Source organism: Moschus berezovskii, chromosome 16 (assembly GCF_049115385.1).
Source record: "Moschus berezovskii isolate FMDL1 chromosome 16, NW_MosBer_1.0, whole genome shotgun sequence".
NCBI lineage: Eukaryota > Metazoa > Chordata > Mammalia > Artiodactyla > Moschidae > Moschus > Moschus berezovskii.
Genome location: NC_142475.1, coordinates 78791837 through 78819033, shown reverse-complemented (window position 1 = coordinate 78819033; position 27197 = coordinate 78791837). Strand labels below are relative to the sequence as shown.

At 45.4% G+C, this 27197-nt stretch overlaps 1 protein-coding gene across 6 annotated transcripts in view; it reads right to left on the bottom strand.

Moving 5' to 3' along the window:
• Window positions 1-8849: 8849 nt before the first annotated feature.
• The window catches only part of ST18 (ST18 C2H2C-type zinc finger transcription factor), a 58199-nt gene continuing 39851 nt past the window's right edge, over window positions 8850-27197 (bottom strand). For all 6 annotated transcript variants that reach the window (XM_088844614.1, XM_055432012.2, XM_088844615.1 and 3 more), the window contains 10 exons: window positions 26546-26661; window positions 21650-21712; window positions 20823-20891; window positions 20252-20314; window positions 20070-20150; window positions 19023-19244; window positions 12860-12948; window positions 10372-10475; window positions 10124-10267; window positions 8850-9074 (listed from right to left, as the gene is read on the bottom strand). In XM_088844614.1, the coding sequence (XP_088700740.1) occupies window positions 8934-9074; window positions 10124-10267; window positions 10372-10475; window positions 12860-12948; window positions 19023-19244; window positions 20070-20150; window positions 20252-20314; window positions 20823-20891; window positions 21650-21712; window positions 26546-26661 (1092 nt within the window). In that variant the 3' untranslated portion in view covers window positions 8850-8933. The remainder of the gene's footprint in view (window positions 9075-10123; window positions 10268-10371; window positions 10476-12859; window positions 12949-19022; window positions 19245-20069; window positions 20151-20251; window positions 20315-20822; window positions 20892-21649; window positions 21713-26545; window positions 26662-27197) is intronic.

Genomic DNA, 27197 nt, shown 5'->3' with positions numbered 1-27197 from the left:
TTGATACAGCTGTTATAGAGAACAGTGTGGAGATTTCTTTTAAAAACTAGCGATAGAACTACTATATGACCCAGCAATCCCACTCTTGGGCATATACCCTGAGATCACAATAAGTGAAAAAAGCACATGTACCTCAGTGTTCATTGCAGCACTATTTACAGTGGCCAGGACAAGGAAGCATCCTAGATGTCCACTGACTAAAAATGGATAAAGAAGATATGGTACATATATACAATAGAATATTACTCAGCTATGAAAATGAATGAATTTAAGTCAGTTCTAGTGAAGTGGATGAACCTAGAGCCTGTTATACACAGTGCGGTTAAGTCAGAAAGAGAAAAACAAATATCTATAATAATGCATATATATGGAATCTAGACAGTGGTACTGATGAACCTATTTGCAGGGAAGGAACGGCGACACAGACACTCAGAACAGACTTGCGGACGTAGAGGGGGATGAGGAGGGAGGGACAAAGTGAGAGAGCAGCGCTAAAGCATATCCTTTACTGTATGTAAAGCAGCTAATGGGAAGTTGCTGTCTAACGCAGGGAACTCAATGCTGGACTCTGACAACCTGGAGGGGGGGATGGGAGGGAGCTTCAAGAGGGAGGGGATGGATGTATTATGGCTGATTCACAATGATGTATGGCATTAACCATCACAACTTTATAAAGCAATTATCCTCCAATTAAAGATAAAGATTAAAAAAATAAATTCAAATTTCTCCCCCACAAATGGTCACTGTTGCTTAAAGGAAAAGAAGTCCACTGGATATTTTTTTGGTTCTCTAATTTCAGACTGGTTCCCTAAGCTTCCAGTTCAGCCTGTAGGCGGATATGTACTCAAGAAAGTATTTCAAGGTCCATAGTGATCTTTTAAAACAGAATTTGGTTGTATAGATTGGTAATTGTTAAGAAAAAAATGCTGAAATGAGTAAATTTTCAGGTTGTGTGAACACATTCAATACATTTATAGATTTAATGGCGCGATTAACTGCTTTGCTTTCTTGCCTGAACACATAAAATTTATAATAGGTCTCGGATGTTTTCATAATTTGGCAATTTCTCCCTCAAAAAAACAGAAAAGGGAGGAAAAAAGCACTGCAACTTCTCAACTGCAGAAACACACTCATGGTTTTTCTTCTTGAACACTCTTCTGGCTCCTCACAGAAGAAATGGTCTGATGATGATGTCCAGGAGATATACAGTGAGAGCCATGCGCAGACTTCACATTTTCTAGCAGTTACATTAAAAAAAATAAGTGTAACAAAATGAAGACTAATTTTTAAAAATGTATTTTATGCAAGCTGTTATGTGCAGCATGTTTTTGTGTCACCGCGTGGCACTAGCCAGGACTTGAGCCGGCTGCTCCTGCACGGGGAACAGAAGGGGGACAAGAGGGCCAGGTGGGCAAGGGCAGTGTGCTTAAGCACAGTCTCCAGGCTGGGAAGGGGCCCACGGACAGCGGGCCTCAGCAGAGCCCCCGTGACTCAGCCCCTGGGTGACTCCTCTTTAGAGTATGCAATGATTGCAATCATTCACAGCTTTCAGAATTGTAGTCAGAGTTAAATCACGTATGCAAAGCCCCTGGGAAACCCCTGGTGAATGTTCAGCACTGAATAACTGTTAAAACAGACACGTGTGTGTGCACACATGCACACACACTTTTTAAAGTTGTCCTGGGCGTTTGGCAGTACTCATGGGAACCAGTCAAACTCTGCTTGTCCAGGCCGGAGAATTAGCTTTGGCATGTACCCCAGTGGCTCAGTGATAAAGAATCCACCTGCCAATGCAGGAGACACTGGAGACCAGGGTTCAATTCCTGAGTCGGGAAGACCCCATGGAGAAGGAAATGGCTACCTACTCCAGTATTTTTGCCTGAGAATTCCACGGTCAGAGGAGCCTATGGGCTACAGTCCATGGTGTTGGACAGAGTCAGACACGACTGAATCGACTTAGCATGCACACATGTTGTCCATAAGGAATTTGCATTCACTCTTCATTAATTTTTTTGTTAAAATATTTATTTTCATGTGTCTATGTGGCTGCACAGGGTCTTAGTGGGTTTGGAAGAGATGCTTCCGGTGAATGGGGGGAGAGAGAGGGCATCTTCAAGCATGAACAGTCATTCTAGGGTGTCAGTTGTTCTGAAAAGGAGTGTTTCCAATGAGAGCATGGCAAGTTCTTCCTGATGTGATATGTGTATAGTTGAGAAGTTAAAGTTGTTAGTTAAGTCACTCCGTCGTATCCGACTCTTTGCAACCCCGTGGACTGTAGCCCACCAGGATCCTCCATCCATGGGATTCTCCAGGCAAGAATACTGGAGTGTGTTGCCATTTCCTTCTCCAGGGGATCTTTCCTACCCAGGGATTGAACCCAGGTCTCCCACATTGCAGGCAGATGATGTAAGCTCTGAGCCACTGGGGAGAAGCTACTGACAAATACTGAAGATGCTAAAACACTTTCTTCCTGGACAAGGATTTCCTGGAGTCAGACTGGTGGTCTGGGTGCATCAGAGCACGGCACAGCCAGCACTGGGTGTGGAAGCTTCTTCCTCTCTGGCCCGAGGGTGTTGTTTATTTATTTTTTTGGTTGCCCTGGGTCTTTGTTGTTGCTTGTAGCTTTCTTTGGTTGAGGTGATCAGGGGCTACTCTCTAGTTGCGGTGCGTGGGCTTCTCATTGGAGGGGCTCCCCGTTGTGGAGCATGGGCTCTAGGGTGCTCGGGCTCCATAGATGTGGCAAATGGTTGGAGTTGCCCCCTGGCATGTGGAATCTTCCCAGATGAGGGATTGAACATGTGTTGCCTGAATTGGCAGGTGGTTTCCCAATCACAGAACCAGCAGGGAAGTCCCCTCGGGCCTTATTTCTGAAATTCAAGGACGCTAGTCTTGGTGAGAAACGTTCACAGTGACTTCTAATGGATAGATGTTTGATCCTTCACAAGCACTGTTAATGTCTGTCCCCAAAGTGCCATTCTTCCTTCCAAACATCTAAACCATCTCCTCGTACACTCAGTCCGGGATTTCATTCTGGACAGAATAAGGTAATCGGTCAGAAAAGGAAAATAGTTGCCTTTATATATGATAATATATATTTGAGTGGAAAACTCTGAAACAGATATTTCTTAGAGCAGGGAAATGTCCATTCTCTTTATGTTTCTACATATTTAATCACTGGTAAATGTCGGCACAAAGTGTCCTTTACTCATTGGAGGCCAGCGCGAAGCTGTCAATCCTACACAAGGCAGCTTTGAACCCAACTCAATAATTATGTTGTTCTGCCTTAAAAACAACAGCAAATATAAGTCATTTCTATTTTCTTTATTTGGGGGCAATTACCATCCATAGGAAGATTTTCAATCCCAATTTGTCAAATTAATGATTAGGGTGTCAGATTTGCATGATGGGTCTGTACAAGAAAAACACATCACAAGGGTGTGGCTGAAATGCAAAAATGATGCTTCTTTGAACAACTTTATCCAGATTGGTGGTGACACTGACCCCTTCTCCCCTCAGGCTGTTGGGACGTCAGCTGGGAAGTCGGGGGTTGGCTGGATGTTGTTGATGGCCTACAGGAGGGACAGGGGCTTCTCTGGGGGTCAGAACTGGGTTGAATCCTGACCCTGGACTTGTCTCTGGCATGTGAGGCAAATTGACTCTCCAAGTCCTGCAATGCTGATGGAAACCTTTCCATGAGTTGTGTCTAGGAAGCTACAAGGACGAACTCAGGACCTCAGGATACCAGGAGGCGCTGTTGTCCCGTCAGGATTTAGGGATAGTCCACATATTTGGGCTTCCCAGGTAGTACTAGCGGTAAAGAATCCCCCGGCCAATGCAGGAGACATAAGAGATGCCAGTTCAATCCTGGGTTGGGACGATCCCATGGAGAAGGAAATGGCACCCACTCCAGTGTTCTTGCCTGGAGAATCGCATGGATAGAGGAGCCTGGCTTGCTGCAGTCCATAGGATTGCAAAGAGTCAGAAACAACTGAAGCAACTTAGTACACATGTGTCTGGGCCCAACAAATCTTTTCTTTTTTTTAAACATTCAACTTTGGAAAAGCACATAGCAATATTTATTAGAGCTGGCCTTAAAATCCCATTCTTAGTTTTAGACCTGAAATAAATGAATGAATACCAACAGATGTCATAATCTTGACTAATTCTTGTTTTCTTTCTTCCAGTTGAGACAACAGCTAACAGGTGAGTAGACAGAGCCCCATGGCCGAGATATTAAAAACAGTGGAAAGTGGTCCAATCTGACTGTACCTTATCCTGGCTTCCTGGTCTTGAACAACTTACCCACTTTCCTGAGCAACAGTTTCCTCATCAGTGTCTTTGGGCCTTGGGATGTTTACTCCATAAATGTGCTTGAGGATTTTAGGACCTGACTGTCTGGGCATCAGTGATGGGGTCTGATGGTGTCAACAGTGATTAACCAATTAAATCTGCTTGTGTTGTAATCAGCTGCTCAATCATGACAGGAAATAGCAAGGTACTGCTCCCAGACCACAATAAATTGGATGTGATGTGTGGAAGGAGATGTTGAAAACACAAGTTTTAAGAGGATTAGTAAAATACTTATGTATCATGATGTCAGGTTTTAAAACATTTTCTAGGGAGCCAAATCAGAGACTCATTTACCCTCTCCTTTTTGCTCAGAATGTAGTTACAGTGGAAGAATTTTACTTCTCTGCCTAAAGGCTCCAGGACTTTTCACGGGCTGGTGACAAGGTTTTCACCTGAAAACAACCACAGCAAAACTTATCATCAGTTTTTATTTCCTACCAAATATCAGAGGTACAGCACTGAACACAATTGTGTTGCCTTCAGGTAAGAAATTGTAGGGCTTCCCAGGTGGCTCAGACAGTAAAGAATCTGCCTGCAATGCAGGAGACCCGGTTTCAACTCATGGGCTGGGAAGATCCCCTGAAGGAGGGCATGGCAACCCACTCCAGTATTCTTGCCTGGAGAATTCCATGGACAGAGGAGCCTGGTGTAATTGTTTGCATGGATGGAAAAAAATTGTCTTTAATGGAGATTTGATCCTTCTTTGGTTTCAGACCTTTCTTTGGTATTCTGGAGTCTATGTGTGGAAATTGTAATTCTTTAGCACAGTGGTTTATAAAATGACCCCCTCTCCCACTTACCTGGGCTTCTTGCTTCTTATGGCCTCACTTCTCACTAATTTTTGGATATTTCAAACACCTGCTTGGTGGATGACCGTCTCATTGAAATCTTCTGTAGATGCTTCTCCACACTGCCTGCAATGTCTTTCTTCCAATTTGCCAGCTCGTCTGTAACCAGCACTCCTTTCCAGGGAATCGGAGTCAGCGTGGTACCCTGCTCACTGTGTCCACAGGAGGCTGTGTCCCTGTCACTCACTTCCTTGTCCCCTGCTAGGCTGAACTCCCCAGGAGTGGGCCTGACACACACGTCTTCTGATAAAACACCTGTCATCTGAACATCTCTGACTTGCCATACTGTCTTGTTTCTCCTCTTCTGCCACATCGACTGACTGGGATGCATATGTGGCTTGTGGATGGAAAACTCCACGGACGGCAAGATGCCCGTGCTCTGCAAGGGGTGCACTAAGAACCTCGGAGCATATTTGCGGCTTGTGATCCCTTCATAGGATGGATCACATGTGCCTCATAGATACATCAACTGGTGATTCCAAGCAAGCTACAGGGACTTCCCTGGTGGTCCAGTGGGTAAAGAATCAGCTTCTCAATGCAGGGGACACCTGTTTGATGCCTGGACTGGAAAGATCCCACATGCCTCAGAGCAACTAAGCCTGAACACCACAATTATTGAGCCAGCACGCCTAGAGTCTGGGAGCCGCAACTAGCAAGTCCAGAGGCCACAACGACAGAACCCGAGTGATACAGTGAAGTCCCCCACTTGCTCCAACTAAGACCTGATGCAGCCAAATAAATAAATAAGAGAATTTTAAAAAATATATAAAAAACAAGCTAAATATATATTTAACTGCTGTGTGTCAACCCCTATGATACAAAGGTCTACTCAGGTATCTGTCTTTTCTCTGGGGACCCAGACTCTCCTTCAGTCAAGTTTGCTTTAACACAAGGATGACATATTTTTTTTAAAAAAAAACTATATTGAGTATAAGTGGCAACCAACCTAGAGATGTGTGAAAGTGAGCAAGAAACTGTAAAATTAAATTAAGTTGTTTGAAATAAGATAGGAAAAACACGTAAGACAAAGAGGTGCTGTGAAGAATTAACTATTTTCCTTTAATCTGAGTTCAGTGGGCTTGTAGGAATACACAGAGATACTCCTCAAAGCAGGGTTAGCATTAGGAGGATGGGGCCTCTCTCTTACTGCTCACCAGATGCGGGTGAATTTCCAGCAAAGGTTTCCTGACATCAGAGGCAGCCGCCCTTCTGTATGTGCATTTACTGGAACCCAGGCTGGGATGGCATAGCAGCTGGCAAAAGTCCTCTCCACTTGGGGTGAGAAAACAATCCAAGTAGACTGGCTGATGGACCCCAAAGAATCAGAATGACTCAGAGGTTCAGGGGTGCCCTCCCCTTCCCCCCCACTGAGCTCCTGGGGCGGGGGGGGGGGCGGGGACAGTGTTTATCATGAGCTGGTCACAAGCATCTCTATATAGCAGCTTGAGAAAGACCACAGTGAAACTTTTCCATTTTTATTTCCTACCATACACCAAATGTACAGCACTGAACACAATCGGTTGCTTTGATGTAAGAAATATTAATTGTTTGAAGAAACTGTATACAAACTACTTCAAATTAAAAAAATGCATACATCATTGCCTTTTTGTTTGTTTGTTTACAAAAGACCCAATTTACAGTATCGATCATTAACATCATGGAAAGAAACAAAAATTCAGTGCACGTTACAAAACAGACCAAGTACAAAGGAGGCAAATAAAAACAAACATCCTTCACAAAACCATCCTGTTTAAACTACATGAACACAAATCAATGAACCTGAATCGCAGTAAATTATGGTAATAAATACATAGGTCGGTAAAAGATTTCTTTTAAATTAAATAAAATATATAACAAACTCGTTAAAATATTTAGCAAATTAAACCTTTGTCTTTGTAATAAGTGAACTCATTTGTATGCATCTATCGAGGACTGTATAGCAAAATGTTTGTAAATACATAACTTTAATAGAAAATTTCGTTTGGTGTCCCATTTATAATAGACAGCACACGCGTTAGCTCTTTTTTCTTAAAGTTGATTTTTAAATACCCACCACTCCTACCTAAGAACAGACATCTCATTTGCACTAGACTAAGAGTCAAGGATTTCAATGAATGCCAAACCAAAGATAAGCCCCACTTGATACAGAACAGTGACTAGCATCATGGTGGGGGGAATTACCGTGCATGGCGCTTCAGCTGGTGCAGGAACAGTGGAAAACAGCAAGCCTGCGAGCGCCATGGCATCCAGTCCACATACACATCCATGTTGCTAAGAAAAATAAACACTTTGTTACAGCACAGAAATCAAGCCCATTTACACGGAGGCACGTCGCACACCCGGGGTGTGCACAGCAAAAAGGCAGTTTAGCTGGTTGTCTATACCTTTCTCTTAAAAAAAATAAATATAAAAAAACTTCTGAAACAATGCTTAACTACTTTACAATCCCTGAAATAGACATTGCCTTTCCTATAGCAACTCCTAATCTCTGATCCATCCAGAAACGCGAGATCGAGAGCTCAATCCCGGGACGGTGAGCATGTCTGTGTGCCTGTGGGTGTGAGTGTGTGTACTTTGCAGCACTCCTGTCTGCAGAAAGACTTTAGTCAAATCGAAAGCTGTCTGCTTGCCTCAGGAGGCTGAGACAATGTTGCCAGTGTTTAAAGCAATGACTCAGATCCGGGTACCATTCGTGCTTGTGTGACTGTATGTTCCATTCCTTTCCAGTCAACCCAGTAAGATAAATGCTATTTCAGGGGATATGGTATCTACACAGTTTTCCATTTGGGTGCGTTTACATTTGCTAAGTACAAATCTACAATAGTGTCCCTTGTGGCAGGAAAGCCTGGCCAGTCACATCGAGTCTTATTTCTCGTCTTGGGGTAAGAGCTGCCAACTATCTGGTACAACCTGAAAAACAAATAGACAAACCTGCATCGCTTAAAAGCTTGTTTCTTGAAATAATTTCAAATAAATCATATGAACTGAAACCGGACAGCCAAGTCGAATACTTTGCTGATTGCTCTATTTAATTATTGCTAACAAATTTGAAACAGGCTGGTTTTCAGTCTACTGTGCTTCTGTAGGGCACACATCCTGTGAGTGAGCACCTTTTATCTTGTTTCCCTCCACGCATTTTACCCAAGCCCATTCATAAACACAAAGCTCGTGAAAGGGGTTGGGGGTGGGGAATAGAGTGTGCAATAAAAATTAAACTGGACCACAGTGCAGTCCTTAGACAAGGATTTTCCTTCATATTTTTTTGTCTTCTCCTTTAAACCCAGCCAGATATGTGATTTGAGAATAGCATTTCTAATATTTAAATTCTATCAGAAAATAAATTAATAAACACATTTGTAAAAATATGGCAGACTTCAAAATGCAGTTAAAAGATAAAAAACTCTTTGATTAGAAATAAATAAAATATAAAAATGTCACATTTATTTTACATATACTGTACAAAAAAAAAAACCCAAAAGAGTGCAATGAAGGAATAAAAGGAAAACATATGAAAATAAATAAGATCTAATATTTGACTGCATTGCTTTTTCATCCAAAGAGTCTATCATAGTTTTTCTTTCCTTTTAACGTCAGCTGGCGGGGGGGGGCGGGGAATAATTAGTGCAATGTTGCAATTGTAAATGCAGTATGGCCACTGCCTGCCCGGGTGGCCTGGAGCCCCTCCAGGTGCGTCTGTGAGGTTGGCAGGGCTCCCCAAGGCTGGGGCACTGCGGTCTACACGTGGATGCCCTTGACCGCCTGCTTGATGCTCTCCAGCAGAGCTTTGCATTCCGGCGAGTAGTCCCGCTCCAGGTTGCTGTACATGTCTGTGAGCGTGTTGACATACGCCTCGAAATTCTGCTCGCTGATGGGCCCCTGAAGGACGAGAGAACACGGGGCTCCAGTCACATGATCTGGGCTGCTGGGGAAGAGGAAGCAGGTCTACGGGGTGTGGTATCCTGACCCTGGAGCCTGGGGAGTGGGGAGGGGACCCGTGTGGTGGTCGGAGTTCAGGGGGAGGCGGGGGTGAGTGTGTGATGGGCTGGTCTGCTCACTCTTCACTCAGCTACCGGGATGAGTGTGACCACTTGTCTGTGCGTGTGTGCCAAGTCCCTTCAGCTTTGTCCGACTCTTTGAGACCCCATGGACTGCAGCCCACCAGGCTCCTTTGTCCATGGGATTCTCCAGGTAAGAATAGTGGAATGGACTGTCATTCCCTACTCCAGGGGATCTTCCCAACCCAGGGGTTGAACTCACGTCTCTTACGTCTCCTGCATTGGCAGGCGGGTTCTTTACCACTAGCGCCATCTGGGAAGGCCGACTGACTGTCCATACTTTGGGAAAAGCTTGGAGCCACACAAGGTGGAGGTCTGGCTACTGGGTCAGGTCCCTCCCAGCTGTACCCCTTCTGCACCCCTTCTCCTGAGGAGGGGTCTCAGCCTCAGCTCATGTGTGCATGAGCTCAGCACAGAGACCTCGTCTGTGGAAGGCGGTGCAGGCCAGGCAGGGGAGGGGAGGCCCTGCTCATGCCAGAAGCTTCCCGAGACCGCCCTGAGCTAGAACAGAAGGGATGTGGGGGTGGGGGGCAGCTGTCTGGTGGGAAGTGTACTCTTTCATCCTCAGACCCCTTTGTCCACATCCCCCTTCCGGAGAGCCAGAGGCAGGCTCTTTTCCCCCTTTCTCTGTCCTTCCAGGTGATGATGGGATCCACAGTCAGGTTTGTTCACCTCCTGCTCTCTGTGTGCTGGGGCATCTCGTCTCCCTGACCTGATGGCTCAAACTGAACAGCCCCCAGACGTGTGGAAACTGCACATGAGTGGAAGGACCGAGCAACCAACAGGTCCCCCCTGCCCAAGCCACCCCTCTGCCCTAGCCCTGGGAGGGAGCCTGGGGGCACGGGGAGGGAGCCGTGGCCTCAGACTGACCATCTGTGGGAGCTGGATGTCAGCAAGGCTAGAGATGAGGGCCTGGCTGAGCCCCGCCAGCTCCTTCAGCAGGCTCTCGTTGTTCTGTTCTATCAGCTTGTTCTCCTCCTCGATGGTCTTTAAGTTGCTCTCCATTGACGTGATCTGAAAGGGAGAGAACTTGCGAACGTGGAAGCAGATCCGGAAGGACACGGCACCAGGTGGGTCTTGTCCCATCCTTACCCCCTTCCCTCTTTCTTTCTTTTTACCTGTGTCTGGAGTTTCATCATATCAGCTTCTATTTTGAGGTTAGACTCGTTAAGTTCCTTTATTTCTTCATCCAAATGCCTAATTTCTTCATCACTCTCTATACCTGTAAAAAGTCAGATTATTTCAGTTCAAAGTGAAAAAAGAAGACTGACAAATCTGAGTATACTTATGTTTCATTTGTGGTTTGCTAAGTGAGAGCTGGACCGTAAAGAAGGCAGAGTGCCAAAGAATTGATGCTTTTGAACCGTAGTGCTAGAAAAGACTCCTGAGAGTCCCTTGGACTGCAAGGAGATCCAACCAGTCAATCTTAAAGGAAGTCAACCTTGCATACTCATTGGAAGGACTGATGTTGAAGGTGAAGCCTCTATACTTTGGCCACCTGATGTGAAGAGCCAACTCACTGGAAAAGACCCTGATGCTGGGAAAGATTGAAGGCAAAAGGAGAGGGGGACAGAGGATGAGGCGGTTGGATGACATCACCAATGCAATGGACATGAACTTGGGCAAACTCCGGAGATGGTCAGGGACACGGAAGCCTGGTGGGCTGCAGTCCATGGGGTTGCCAAGAGTCAGACACGACTTGGAAAATTAACAACAACAAGTGAAAGTGAGACTTTAATTTGAAATGTTGAATTTTTACCCAAATCCATGTCCAAGATTCTAAGAAAGTGGGTTCAAAGAGTTGCAGGATGGACTCCCTTGGTAAGAAATGCCCAGAGTTCAATGTAGCTCTGCTGTGTTCCAGGTCTGCTGCCAGATGGGTTCACAAGTAAGGTCTCATTGGAACTTGGCTGGACCCTGTGGGGCAGGTGTCATCACCCCTCCCCCCATGAAGGCCAGAGCCTCACAGGGGCTGAAGGAGGCTCACTGACCACCGACATGACCACGTCACCTGGCTGGGGCCAAGGGAAGGGGCAGGGCTGACCTGAGATCCAAGGCCTGTGAGTCCTCTTGTGCACAGTGCTACCAGGACAGCAGCACCTGGACTGTGCTGATTAGTGACCAAATGTAGGGACCTTCTGAGCACTACTAGAGGCAGAGGGGGGTCCTGGCAGGTGGGTTCGAGCCCAGGGACACACAGCTTGGCTTCTTCATGGACTTTAATCAGAAGTAAATTAACGGTCTGAAGGCAGTGCAGCTTTGGAGTCTGAATGCTGCCTGACCCTTGTTCTTGAAGTTGAATCACTTCATCTCCTTGTGCTTCAATAAAATGCTGTGAGAATTAACACAAAAAAATATAAAGTGCTGAACAGACAACAGGCTCTCAATGAATGGGGCTTATCTTCCCATCATTCTTTTATAGGAGGAATATGAGTACATTTTAAAGATTTTAAAAGCTAGGAATAGTGGCTGATAGATGCCAGAAGCAGGATCTAAGGTCATCTCAACAGTCCAGAATGACAACTTTAAACCAGATGACAATTCAGCAGGATAAATGTGATCACCAACATTTAGGTTTAGTAAGATCAATGCCTGGAAGCAGGCTGGGTGGGAATTGACAACTTGTGTGATGAGGAACAGGCTCTGCTACCCTCCTGGGTCACTGCTCTGGATCAACAGTGCATCACCTACTGAAGCTGGGCCTCACAGGCTCCACGGCCCAGCAACTTTACTCCTAGGCCCACACCTGGCGCAAACATTACACACCAACAACAGGAGGATGTGTGAGGTGCACGAGGCATATTGTGCATGGAAGCGCAACCTGGAAGCAAGCCACTGTTTCTAAGAGTCACACACGGATTTAAAAGATGGAGCAATGCTTTCAGAGAAATAAAGTAGCAACAGTTGAGAGTCCCTGGCTCAGTTCTACTCGTGTAGAATTGAGTGTCAAAGATGCCATCGGCTAAAATCGATAAAGCAAATGACTTCGCCTCTGCTCCCCAGATGTGTCAGGATGTGTCAGGATGATCTTATAAGAGAAGAACACATGCCTGAGAAAATGCTGATGAGAACTCAAGAAAAGTACTCGGGAATCAGAGGGACATGAGAAGATTCCAGTAGGGAGGATGGCTTAGCTACTGTGTCGGGGGTCGACCCTGGAAAACATGCAGGGAAATAAAGACAGAGATGCTGAATTAAACCATCTGGATTCACCATAAAAATATCATTCTGGGTGTGAGACAAAAGTTAAGGATTCAAACGTGGGTGCCCAGACCTTGAAATTTGATAGAGGGCTCATACCAGGAACACACACACATGCAGGCTCATACAAAAACTGTCACTTTAAGATTAAAGGACACAAGTTCAACAAGTGTATCCTAATTCATCCAGCATCATTGCCTGATTTTCTCTGTTGGAGATCCTTATTAAAAAATAAGGAAAAAACCAAGACATTGTTTTTTAGAGAAAGTAATAGCTTAGTTCAAATTTCAGGAAAGCATCTTTATTGCCTGTTCAAATAGCACTTCCAGCATGGAGCAGGGTTTGGATGTGGGCCCCTTGGGGGGGCCAAACCTCAGGGGTCATGGCCCCACCCTGTCCTCCTACCTCCAGAAGCTTTAACCTTGATGGTCATTAGTTCTTCAGAGACCTTGCCCTTCTTGATGGCTTGTGCATTGAGAGGACATCCAGACAAGCTATGAAAGGGAAAATTACACCAGTGGGTGAAACCTGTACTATTTCTTAGAAAAATTAAAATTTTGTATTCACTACATACTCTTTAAGTCTTTGCCTGCTTACTCATTACATTATAATCTGCAGTCTCTGTGCACAAAGTAACAATATCTCCCAAAACAAAAGCAGTGAAAGTGAAAGTCGCTCAGCCCATGTTCAACTCTTTGAGACCCCATGAATACACAGTCTGTGGAATTCTCCAGGCCAGAATACTGGAGTGGGTAGCTGTTTGCTTCTCCAGGAGATCTTCCCAACCCAGGGATTGAACCCAGGTCTCCCACCATTGCAGGCAGATTCTTTACCAGCTGAGTCACAGGGAAGCCCAAAAGTATTGGAATGGGTAGCCCATCCCTTCTCAGGTGGATTTTCCCAACCCATGAATTGAGCTGGGGTCTCCTACTTTGCAGGCAAATTCTTTACCAGCTGAGCTACCAGGGAAGCACACAAATAATGTAAATGTTTTGTATTTTTTCTTAAATTGAAATACAAATAGCTACTGCTGATCATTATCATTTAATTAATTTTTTAAAAACATCACTATTTTGTATTTTTGTGTCATTTTTTTCTTTTAGCAATAGTTACTTTATTTTCTGTAAATGTAAAATTGTACCCATATATTTTGAATAAGATTTGCTCTAAATTAGTCAAAATGCCATGGATAATAAATCTAGTTCTTTCTGTCTCTATACACACTGTCATCAGATCTTTACAGAATGACTCAAAATAATACAAGCTCAAAATAATTATTCTACCCTGTGATGGCGAATTCAGTTTGGGTAAGTGAAAGTTTCGAATTTACTCTTTAATTTTTCTTAAAAAATTGTTTTGTTGGAGTATATCTGTCCATGGGGTTGCTAAGGATCGGACACGACTGAGCGACTTCACTTTCACTTTTTACTTTCACACACTGGAGAAGGAAATGGCAACCCACTCCAGTGTTCTTGCCTGGAGAATCCCAGGGATGGGGGAGCCTGGTGGGCTTCCGTCTGTGGGGTCACACAGAGTCGGACACGACTGAAGTGACTTAGCATATCTGTTTTACAATTCTGTATTATTTCCTGCTGTACAGAAAAGTGAAGCAGCTATTCTGTAACTTTTTAAAACATCATTTTTCGTTTAAAAATCTCTTTGTTGTTGTTTAGTTGCTAAGTCGTGTCCAACTCTTTTCAGCCATGTGGACTGTAGCCCGCCCAGCTCCTCTGTCCATGGGATTCTCCAGGCAAGAATACTGGAGTGGGTAGCCGTTCCCTTCTCTAGGAGATCTTCCCAAACCAGGGATCAAACTCATGTCTCCTGCATTGTGGGCAGATTCTTTACCACTGAGCCACCTCGTACCAGACACGAAAAGAAAAGGAGGGGCTGCAGGTATATTTAGGTGCCCTCATTGCTCACAGCGCACTGTCTTGTAGACTGTTTATATATCTTTCCTATAAAGCTGTTCCATTCAGGCCTGCTTCTTTCATCTGTTTTATTTAAATTGCACCAAAATGATAATGACAACATTGAACAAAACATGTTTTCTGTTGGACATGATGAGATGATTTTTTGTTCTAAGAAGCCGCTAATTTTTTGTCATTTGTTATATTTTTGGATCAACAATTTTGAAATAAAATTAAAAAATTATAATAATCAACTATTGAAAATATTTTTTTCCCACAGAAATTTGGTTACTAATTATTCATGAAACAATCATTTTCCATCCAAAGATTAGGACATTTGGTAGAATGAAAGAGGATATTTCTGAAGCAAAACCCTTAGTAAATGCTTGCAGAGTGCATGCATTTTTTGAAGAATTTAAAATTATTCTATACTAAGATGATATGAAATAAAACAATACTAGATATGAAATACTACATGAAAAAGGAAGGCTGTGTGGTTTTCCAAGACTTTATAAATTATGAAATATTTTACACAGGGAAAAAAAATAATGGAAAAGCAGAAACTGAACTGTGACCATGATATTCTGTTTTGGAAACTGCTCACATAAAGAGTGGCCTCAACTGGCACAATATTGTAAAGCAATTATCTTCCAATAAAATAAAGAAAGAAGATGTGAAAAAAAAGAGTGGCCTCTATAAGCTGCATTATCTTTCTTTTTTTTCTCTGGGAAGTTTTTGCAAGTCTGTCTTGTTTTATGTCACCTATTGTGTTCTGAGAAAAGGGTCACAAGCAGGATTACTGTCTAGTTGGTAAATGGGACTTTAAAAGTGACCTGTGGGAGGCTGGTAACAAGATGGATGCTAACACCTCCAGAGAGTTCTCTGACTCTACCTTTGAGGGTCAGGGTTATCCAGACAACACGGGGTGACAGGAACAGTTGTGTGGATGGTCAATGAAGCCCCACAACCACAGGATTGACATCTAGTAAAGTTCATGACAGATGGGAGACTCCGGTCTAAAAATGCCACTGGGGGCTCCCCGGGTGGGCCAAGGGTTAAGAGTCTGAGCTTGCGATGCAGGGGGCATGGGTTTCATCCTTATGGAGGAACTAAAATCCCACATGCTTGTGGCGGGGCCAAGAAAATTTTTTAAAATGCCACTGGGTATTTTGTATCTCCCAGGATATGAAACAAATCCTAAATTTAAGAAAAAAAGTTCCTTTTTTCTTTTGAGTAGGCCAGGTCTTCCACAAGGCTCAGTTCTGCTGCTCAGGGAAAGGGGAGGTTGGCCGGGCGTCACATTCAGGGTCTGGGCAAGCGTTATGAAGGAAGGAAAGGTGTGCTTTATATGGCTTGGACCAAATTCATAGTGCTATGAAAGTACAGGAAGGCAATTTGAAACTATATCTTTGTCTGCTCTGTTATAATGAAATTGCAGGTGACACATTTATGTGAGGGACGTCCTTGCATAATATAATCTTCAATAAAATGACAGTTACATGTAGTAATAAATGAGTTATATTTATTCCCAGGACTTCTGGTTTTCAGCTTTGAGCATCCATGAGTGTGTGTGTTTGTGTATTTAATACAACACCATTCGTCACCTCAGTTGCCATTCTTTCAAAGTGGAGGTTTGTAACATGAAGATGCAAAGCAAGGTTGTAAAGTACTTAGCATGTAACCCTGATGCTGGGAAAGATTGGAGGCAGGAGGAGAAGGGGGCAGCAAAGAATGAAACAGTTGGATGGCATCACTGACTCAATGGACATGAGTTTGAGCAAACTCCGGGAGATAGTGAAACACAAGGAAGTCTGGCATGTGGCAGTCCATGGGGTTGCAAAGAGTCAGACATGACTTAGTGACTAAACAAAAACAACAAACACAATGCTGACATCATGCATAGGTAACTGTCCTCTAGGCAAGTTTCATAACTATTCTCGTTTTGCTGAATCTTAAATGGGAAAAGTTACAGACCGTGCCTTAGAGGATGGCCAAGAGAAATCTGCAGGAGTGTTTGCCTGGTGGTTGGAAGGAGCCAGGAAACACCAGGGGTGGGCTGGTACCTAGCTCAGGAGAGGAGCTTTGTGTCCTGATGCTGTGAGCTGTGCACGGGGGCAGTCCTTGAACTTCCCTGCATAAGGATTTGTCTGTCAACGGAGGCAACCATAGCGCCCGTAGCTCATGGGGTTTGTGAGGGTTTAAAGGAATAAACAGTGTGAGGAACTCAGTTGGAACAGGCTCTCAGCCAGGACGGAGCAACCTGGATAGCGGCTGGCCTTTGGCAGAGATGGGAAAGACAACCAAACCACGTCAGGATGTTAGGGGCGAGAACAGGACAGATAAAGGTGTATCGGTCAGTAGTGTGATTCCAGCAAAAGTCATTCCTACTATAATGAGTTATTGCATGTATGCACATATATCAATACAGCTGTACAAAAGGGAAAGGAAATAGTCCATGTCAAACGCTTATTATGTGCCAGGCAATAAGCTAGGCATTTTATTATATTACTTGTATGAAATCCCATACAGCATAAAAGAAAAGCATTCCACCTCAAGGAGAATTTCCCCAGGTGATGCTCAGGCTCTCTGAGTAGCAAGACTGAAAAGCAGTGAAATCTGAATTATTCATTTGTCTAAACTCTTAATTGTTTCTCTTCTATAAAATAATATCTCTGCATTAATATTGCAGTCTATACTTTTTGAGCTCCTAATTTCCTTTTTCACGTTATGAAATAAACAGCCTGTACATAGCTGCACACAATGCGTATCTGCAGTTGAAAGAACAGCCTTGAGGGGTTTACCATGCATTTGCCTGCAAACACAGAACACGCTTTCAAGCCTCACCAGCCCTGTAGTAAGAGCTGTCTCCTGGCCCCCAGAGACGGCCACTGACTCCAACTATAGAGGAATAATTACCTGACTCTTTAAAAATGGGATTTTGCTACATGTTTTTTCACTTGGTGGAAACAAAATCACAACACATGTGTCCCTCGGCACTGTGTCACTCAGGACCTGCTCCAGTCCTTGAGGAGCCTTCAGGTCCACACGGACCAGCAGTCCTGCATGTGGAACCCCTGCTGTTTCCTGTGCTTCGGGGACCGTGGTGGGGGACAGGAGGCGGATGGGCCCCAGCCTGGAGTCAGGGGCGAAGACCTCCTGGGACACGTCTGTTTCCGGCTCCGGGTTTAGGAGTGTCTCTGGGGCTGAGCCGGCAGCTGGACAGCCGAGCACCTTCGCTCACCTGCCCCATTACACCTGATACATCAGCTTCCTGACACAGTTCTTCCAGCTCCTCCTCCTCCATCCACAGCCCTGAGGGTATCTGCACCCTCATCAGGCCTTCGTATCATCACGTTAGACTACCCGGGAGTTTACACAGATTCTACCTGAGGGATGTGCTCACCACTGTCCAGCACTGAAGTGTTGTTACTGATGTCAGTAGGGATACCACAGTCTCTGTGAGAAGGAAGCATGGCTGCTGTGGAGCCTGTGCTGCTGGGCTCACCTGATTTGTGGCTGTCCTTCCTAAATAGGAGATGACAGTGCAGACCCAGCAGAAAACGGGGTGCACTGCTATGAACGTGATCAGGCATCTGAGAACCATCAGAAAAGAAACCACTGGAAGAGTTCAGGGGCACTTCCCTGGTGGCCCAGTGGCTAAGATTCCACACTCCCAATACCGAGGGCCCAGGTTCAATCCCTGGTCAGAGAACTAGATCCCAAAGGCCGCCACTAAAGATCCTGTATGTTGCAACTTAGACCTGGCACAGCTAGATAAATCTGTAAATAATAAACAAATGTTAAAGGATAAAGAGTCCAGGTTCCTCTACAAGCGGGTGTGACTCTCGGAGAAGAGAACCTCATTTTCCGACACACAGACATGCACCTGGGAATGGAATCAGCTTTGCTGTGTTTGCATCCTGCCCATGAGCAGAGCGCCAGGACTCCCTAATGCTTCAGTAGATCTTAAATCTGCATCATGAACCACGCCCCATGGCAGGAAGGACACAGTGCCAGGAGAAGCGTGCCGGAACCCTCCAGGTCCTCTCCTTGAGGTGGACTGAGGACGGCACCTGGGCTGGGATCGGTGCTCCTGGCCACGGGCCGGGGTGAGGTGCATTCCGCTGAGTGAAGAAGGAGCTGAGTACGTGGGAAGCTGCAAAGTCTTTTCTAAACCTCTCTCCCCTCTGTGTACTTAGCAGTGGCTGTGTCCTTTTCTTTCTGGCTGCTGGGGGCAAGTCACAGCTTCCCAGCTGCAGACTATCTACCATTTGGTCTGAAATGGAGCCAGTCCGTGAGCAGAAGGGAATGACATCAAGGAGTAAAGTGACGCTTCACAACCATACGAAATCAGAGAGTCATTGTCACCATCCAGAAGTAAAACAAACCCTTGAAAGACAGAACCATCCAAAAAACAGTGGCATGAGCAACATTTTAGGACAAAAGACACGAGCAGTTTTGAAAGTACCTGAAAGTCGAGCAGTGAATTTCAGAAATAGAGAAAAGAACATTTTCCACCTTTCAAACTGGTCTAATATCTCTCTGGCAAGACTTATTGCTTGAAATCTAAGGTGCTTATTGCTCGAGACCTTGGGGGTCTCTCCCCCCAACCAGCAGGTGACAATCATAGCAACCACATGATAGACAGCAAAGCTCACCTCCTGTGGGTGACGAATACGTTGTTGACGTGGCCCAGCCCATTGCAGCCTGGCAGGGGGCAGTGGGGAAGTTCCTGTTTGTTCAGTTTCCAGGAGAGGGGTGCCCCATTGAGTGGGTTCTCCTTCTGTCTCTTGGCAGCAAGGGGACATCCAGACGCCGTGCGGTGGGACGTGTATTTACCTGATATGTGACCTTGGCCGTCACACCCAATCACAGGGCATCTAGAGAGACACAGCACAGTCATTAGTTGCTGGGGGAGATGAGATAACCCAGGTGAGGCGCTGTGATCAAATCGAGGAGGCAATGGTGAGTTCAAATCACACAGGAATCATCTGAGGGAGATGACAGGGTTTATCAGATGTCTGGTAGATGCTGTCTACCTTCGACCAGGAAGACAACGGGTCCTGGCAGTGACAATGGTCCCCAGGCTCTGAGCTAAGCAACTGCCATGCATTATCTGGAGGAGAGAGCTGTCATCCCATTTTATCATGTCATTGTCCCGACTCCCTTCAGTCGTGTCCGATTCTTCCTGACACTATGGACTGTTGCCCACCAGGCCCCTCTGCCCATGGGATTCTCAGGTGAGAACACTGGAGTGCATTGCCATGCTTTCCTCCAGGGGATCTTTCTGGCCCAGGGATGGAACTCACATCTCTTAAGTCTCCTGCATTGGCAGGTGGGCTCTTTACCACTAGGGCTACCTGGGAAGCCCATCACCCAAAGCTTGAGGAGGGAATTAAATTTAGATAAAATTGTGTCTTAAGGCAGAATGGAAGTTCCAGGGGAGGTGCAGCCATGTTGATGACACCAGGGCACATCCCCAGGAGGCTTCCATTTAAACAAACTGAGAAAATAAACCCCCCACTCCTTCTGCAGCATCCGGGAACCGAATGAGCAGGGGATGGGGAGGTTTCCTCCAGCCCCTGACCGCTCTGTCTGTGCTTTCCAGAACTCGCGATGCTTGGTCCCTGCCACCTCCCAGCCTGGATCCCGAGCCCTGCCCGCTGACCCTCGTGAGGCTTCTGCCCTGAAGTCGGGTCGCTTACTTGAGTTCAGGGTCTTCTTTTTCTTCCTTTGTAGGAGTCACCTTGACACCACCTTTCCTGGCACGAGGGCAGCCGGACAGGCTGAAACAGGGACCCAACAAAGAGCAAGAGAGAAGCGTGTGATCTCATGGCATGCTGCCGCCCCTCTGATCTCCATCTCAGGGGGCAGGGGTCTGTCCTACCTGCGGTGGGAGGCATAGTTTCCGGTCACGTGCCCTGAACCGTCGCAGCCTGGGGTAGGACACCTGGAAAAACGAAAGCAGACCTGGGGCCCCATGGGTGTGGTGGGGGTAGGTCCCATGACACAGCACAGAGCCAGGGATTCAAAAACAGGATGAGCCGATTTGGGAGGGCTCTTTTTGCTTAAATACAACTGGTGTTAGCTAAGAATCCATTTTTAAAAAGGAAATGCTGACATGTAACTACTGCCCAATGCTTGGGAGAAACCATATCTGTTGTTATCCTGCACTTTTCTTTTCTTCTTTTTAAATCTTATTTTGGAATAACCTGAGATTTGGCCCACAACTTACCTACCGCTGGGCACCTGTCAACATCATGCAAAGTTCTCATCTTTTGCTCAAGGCCAGTACATTTTCAAGGCCAGTAAATGAACTAAACTAAATTTCAGGGACTTGGTTTTAGTTGTGGACTTTTGGTGAGAGGGTACATGGTTGTGATTTACTGAGGTCCCATCTGCCCCTGGTTAGGACCACCCTGGCCAGACACAGGTGCAGAGGCTGGGTCCACACTTACTTGAGCTCCTGAGAGTTGGCTGCCATGAGGGATTTCAGGGTCTTATCTGCCAGGGGACATCCAGAAACACTGAAGAGGGAGGAGAGAGGCAAAAACAGAGACATGCTGCCACTTGCAGGCCCGACCTGGGGGCAGCCTCAGCTTGTGAACAAACCCATGTTCAACCCATGGACAGGGGTCTGGGAGAAAGAACCGGGTCTGAACCCGGGTTAGCCGGATCAGGCTTTGGACACCTGGACTACTTCTCCTAGACTGTAGTTTGCTATTTACCAAGCCAGAGGCTTTACCCAGGGACACCCAGACCCTAGTGATGACCGACCCAGAGAACCCTCTGTCTGAATCCTGAGGGACGGTGCTCAGGGTTAAAGCCACGGCCAGTGGGACAGCGAGTCACACAGCGACGCAGGACGGTGGAAGGGCCGAACTTCCGCTGTCTGCCCTGCTGTCTCTTTACTCCCGCACCAGCCACCTGCCCCGGGGAGGAAGTCCCCACAGTGTGAAGGGCCAGCCCAGTCACTGCTGTCCTACCAAGCTTTCATGTAAAGCTAAACGGGACCACAGCCTGAGGTGAACCCTAACTTCTGGGCTGTAGCCTGCGCCACAGGATCAGGAAATCATCTTTGACCATAAAAGTATAATTTCTTTACAACAAAAGTAGAAAGACTGAAGATTTAAGTTAGCTTTTTTTCTGAAAAACAAAATGAGCCAAACACCCAACTAACTCAGCCTCCAATTTCCGATGGAAAGAATGTCTTTCTAGAAGGGGTGAGGACAAGTCCTTGAAGAGGATGGGATGATGGAGCCTGACCCAGCAGGCGGTGAGCTACCTGCGGTGAGATGCATAGTTGCCCGTGACGTGGCCGCTCCCATCGCATCCTGGTGTCGGACAGCTGGGGCAGTAAAAACACAGAATCAGGGTTAAGTGCACTCATGGGGGCTTTGGCTCTGCCTGACTGGTTATGAATGTGGTAGCTTCTCTTTTAAGACCAGTTAACACATGTGAGATGTGCAGAAGCTAAAGGAACTAAGGATGTAGCTATATAAGGACCCGCAAACTCGCTAAGAAGAAACTTGGATGGGCTTCAGTTCAGTTTAGTTCAGTTCAGTCGCTCAGTCATATCCGACTCTCCACGACCCCATGAATCACAGCACGCCAGGCCTCCCTGTCCATCACCAACTCCCGGAGTTCACTCAAACTCATGTCCACAGAGTCGGTGATGCTATCCAGCCATCTCATTCTCTGTCGTCCCCTTCTCCTCCCGCCCCCAATCCCTCCCAGCATCAGAGTCTTTTCCACTGAGTTAACTCGTCGCATTAGCTGCTCAATAATGTTCGATTTTTTGCGACCCCATGGACTGTAGCCCACCAGACTCCTCTGTCCATGGAATTATCCAGGCAAGAATACTGGAGTGAGTTGCCATTTCCTCCTCCAGGGGCTCTTCCCAACCCAGGCATCAAACCCGTGTTTCCTGTGTTGGCAGGTGGGTTCTTTACCACTGAGCCACCTGGAAAGCCCAAGAAGAAACTTACAGTCCTGAATTATGAGTTTCCAGCCTTGTATCAGTTCTCTGATTCAGAATGATGCCAGAAAGTGATGCTAAAATGTGTGTTCTGGTGATGGGTGAGAGTCAACAGTCAATGCTGTTCTATTTCTTTGAAAATACAAGTTAAAAAATAATTATTATAAACCTATGCTTTATCATGATAGTGGCTCTTAGGAATACTGGAACCAACTACATCATAGATTTCAGAAAGTTTTGTAACATTTTAAAGAGAAAGATAACGTAGTAGCTTCATAAACATGTTAGAAATCACCTGAAAAAGATCTTTGAAAATACTACCTATGGCTGACACGTAAATTGACATTTCAGATGGGAAAGCTGCTGACAGTACAGAAGTAGTTAAGAGGTTTAGTTAATAAAACTTGTGATCAGTTTCATCCTAAAGTTTGAACCCACCAAAGACACTCACGAATCAACAACCTAAGCAGTAGTCTCTCCTACACACCTGCCCAGAGTCTGTCCCAGGCACTTCATTCATCTGAGAAGCTGGTCACATTCTGTGTATCTTATGTGCAGTTTAAAAATAATGAAAGAGGATAGTTATCCTGAACAGGTTTACTCCCATAGTTAACAGGTATACCTTGGTTTCTCAGCCACTTATTTTTCTCTGACACTGCTATGCTGGGGGTGAGCAGATTGACCCCTGCCTACTCAGTGGTCTTTATGATGGTGCCAATAATCAGAGGAAGCATCAGCTACATCAGTCATGCCTTCTGATGTTCTAGCCACCCTGCCTTATGGAGAGGTTTACCCGTGTGTGGAATCAGACTCTGTCCCTTTAGAGAAGTATCTGGGGATAGTCTCATGATATTCAAGATTTCTGAAATGTCACCTTCTCAGTATATTTTTCCTGTAAGCTACTTTCCAATCGTTCTCAGGTATTCTAAAGAAACCATAAGGGTAGAACATCTCCATCTCTCAGGAGATGCCTAATTTTCAGAGCTTGATCTGAGCTAAACCAGCCAGCTCTCTGCCCACCACCTTCTTAGAACATCAGGAAGGAAAATTAGAAACTACAAATATATGCAAACAAAAAAAGAGAATAACAATTCACATCTGAGCTGAGTTATCCCACAAGTGCCATTCGCCCGCTGAACAGAGAAACAGTCTTTTCTGATCATTATGCAGCTGGAATATTCAGAGCATGAGGGATGGCTTATAACGGCCTGGGAATTCCCACTTTGGAAATACATCGCCACCTGGTGTGCAAAAACAGCATTGCGTTTATTTTATTTCACTTTAAATTTTATTTCTATTTTTTTAATCATCCTTATTAATACTGCCAGGAGAGGCAAAGAAGTGCCAATGATTTTTAAACCAGACAGTGATAAATTACTTAGAAAGTATAATGATAAAACATGCATTAAGGAAGTATAATGATAAAGTGTGTGTTTAAATAGTGGCTATCTGGTCCCATCACTTCATGGGAAATAGATGGAAAAACAGTGGAAACAGTGTCAGACTTTGTTTTTTTGGGCTCCAAAATCACTGCAGATGCTGATTGCAGCCATGAAATTAAAAGACGCTTGCTCCTTGGAAGGAAAGTTATGACCAACCTTGATAGTATATTAAAAAGCAGAGACATTACTTTGCCGACCAAGGTCCGTCTAGTCAAGGCAATGGTTTTTCCCGTGGTCATGTATGGATGTGAGAGTTGGACTGTGAAGAAAGCTGATCGCCGAAGAATCGATGCTTTTGAACTGTGGTGTTGGAGAAGACTCTTGAGAGTCCCTTATACTGCAAGGAGATCCAACCAGTCCATTCTAAAGGAGATCAATCCTGGATGTTCATTGGAGGGACTGATGCTAAAGCTGAAACTCCAATACTTTGGCCACCTCATGAGACGAGTTGACTCACTGGAAAAGACTCTGATGCTGGGAAAGGTTGGGGGCGGGAGGAGAAGGGGACGACGGAGAATGAGATGGCTGGATGGCATCACTGACTCTGTGGACATGAGTTTGAGTGTACTCCGGGAGTTGGTGATGGACAGGGAGGCCTGGCGTGCTGTGATTCATGGGGTCGCGGAGAGTCGGACACGACTGAGCGACTGAACTGAACTGAACTGAATTATCTTGTTTAAGCTTTGTGCTTTAAAGAGGTCAAGCAATAAAGCAAAGACTGAAGGAGTGACATAGTAGGAAAAATTGATGCGTTGGGCTCTGATGGCTGGGTTAATTTACAGATCTTCAATGAGAAATCTTACACAGTAACATGTGCCAGTTGGGTGATACGTTCTGGGAAGATTTGCAAAGGAAAGCATCACAGTTTAGAGAAAGGAAACCAGCTAGTTCCCTCAGTAAGTGGCGCTCAAAAACTAAATGAATTTATGTTGATCCCATAGCATCGAAAAATCTATTCTAGCCAAACAGTCTCTGGTAAGCAGTTAAGGTACATTTACCGGTTAGAAACGTAAAGCGTGATAAGGACTGGGTGAGTTATTTACAGAACCCGTGTGTGACACAGGTTCGTGGGAGCACATGGTACCCACCCCAGTGCTCACCTGTCCTGAAACAAGAGGAAAACCACAAGGCCTCTAAGGAGTTAATTTCCTAGGAATTCATGACTACATTCCGAAAATCGTTCACCACATTTTCGGAGCCCTTTCTCTTTGCACCAATGAGAAGGGCCCATGACAAAATAATCGCACTTCATTTTTCTGTCCAACATGGTGATGCAGGTTAATCATCAGTTTTTCACACTACATTTAGTTTGAAATGACTGGAAATTTCCAAAATCTGCCTTCAAAGGATAAACATTGGCCCTTTTAGAGGATCTTTGAGATAATATGCAGAAACAAAATCCATGCAAAAATTTTAGAAACTTGACTAGCAGGCCATGAGGACATAAGTTCATGGCTGCCCAGGTCACCCACAGAGGGTGCAGTGCTCAGTGACGCTCAGGCATCAGGAAACATTATTCTTGTAAGGGAACCCGATGCTTGGGCATTCTGCCTTTTCTGCTTTGACTTTGTTGAACTTCCTGTGGCATTTGAAACCACCAAAGGCCCAGGTGGGAATTTTCTGAGCTCTCAGCTCCCATGACCGTCACTTTCCTCCTTGTCCCCAGGTGTGTATTCTTTGTGGGCGTCTCTGACCCTCTCAGATCCCAGCAGAACGTGTGCTCTCAAATTCTGGGATGAGCACTCTGTCCCCTTCCTTCTATATGTCATCCCCAGAGGCACCGTCTCCCAGGCCACATCTCATGTCTGCATCTCTAGTTAATGTTTTAGAAGAGCTTTCTGACCCCAGACAGTCCCCCCACATGCGTACGGCCTCAGAAGAACTCTGCACACTGCCCTTCCCCAAATAGCCCAGCACTAGCTCATGTTTCTCTCAAGCATCCTGTGGTTTGTTCATGGAAAGCTTGCAACCAGGCCATCTTCTCAGGGCCCTCGTCCTGCCCCCACCTTCTGACTCTGACTGTCTCTCTCCAGGCCGCCTGGTCCTGGGGCTTGGCGTAGGGCCTTCTGATCCCAGCAACCCTTCCTGATGAACAACCCACTGAAGCTTGACCAGTACTACCTGCCTGGGTCTTTCAACTCTCCTGAGTCACAGAACTCCTTGATAATGTGACAAAAACCATGAACTCCCTTCCCAAATAACATTTTGCAGGAAGTTTTAAAAGTTTCTGGGCTTCCCTGGTGGCTTGGATGGTAAAGAATCTGCCTGCATTGTGGGAGACCAAGGTTCGATCCCTGAGTTGGGAAGATCCCCTGAAGACAGGAATGGCAACCCACTCCAGTATTCTGGCCTGGAGAATTCCATGGACAGAAGAGCCTGGCAGGCTACAGTCCTTGGGGTCACAAAATGTCAGACACAGTTGAGTGACTTAACACTTACACAGACTATCTCTAGCCCTAACTTGGCTCCTCTGAGGTCAGGGATTGTCAGATTAAGATCTCTGATCAGAACATAAACATTTTTCATTGTTTTGCATATTTTGTTTTTCAATTTGACTTAATTCCCTTAGCATGAGATCAAGTCATGCACCTTTTTTCATAATCCTCTTAGTTCTGAGTAGAGGTCTAGGTACACACAGAACATTTAACTATCGGTCAGTCTAAATTGCCCTAAAACAGTGCCAAGTCAGCTCCATAAGCCAAACTGTTATTACTCAAGGCTTTGATCAGGAGTCTCTATTCTAGAACCACAGGTCACTCACGTGATGAGTTCTTTCTTGAGATCTCTGGTGTGAAGCTTGGGTTTAGGGCTTGGTATGGAGGTCTCTCCAGAGAACTTCTTTTCCTCTAAATTTTCTAGAGAGCTCACTGGGTCTTTCTGGAAAAAAAAAAAAACACAGAAGCACACAAGGTATTAAGAAACCCTGGAAAAACAATTGTATTTGAAGTCATCGGGGTCAAATCTGAGTTTTGGCTTAAAGACTTAGATGACATCCCTCACCGAATTTGTACACAAAATAAATAATAAGCGTACACCTGGACTGCCATGGACCTTTATTCTTGGTAAAGAATGAGAAATTATAACTCACATGCACAATTTTTAAAACTTCACATGTTGGCAGATAAAACTACAGAGGAATTTCTTGAGCCATGTAAATATTAACTTCAATATATTTCAAGCTTTACAGTTTAATAAACATTTCCTAGCTGCTAAGTCACTTCAGTTGTGTCCGACTCTGTGTGACCCCATAGACGGAAGCCCACCAGGCTCCCCCATCCCTGGGATTCTCCAGGCAAGAACACTGGAGTGGGTTGCCATTTCCTTCTCCAATGTGTGAAAGTGAAAAGTGAAAGTGAAGTCACTCAGTCGTATCCGACTCTTAGCGACCCCAGGGACTGCAGCCTACTAGGCTC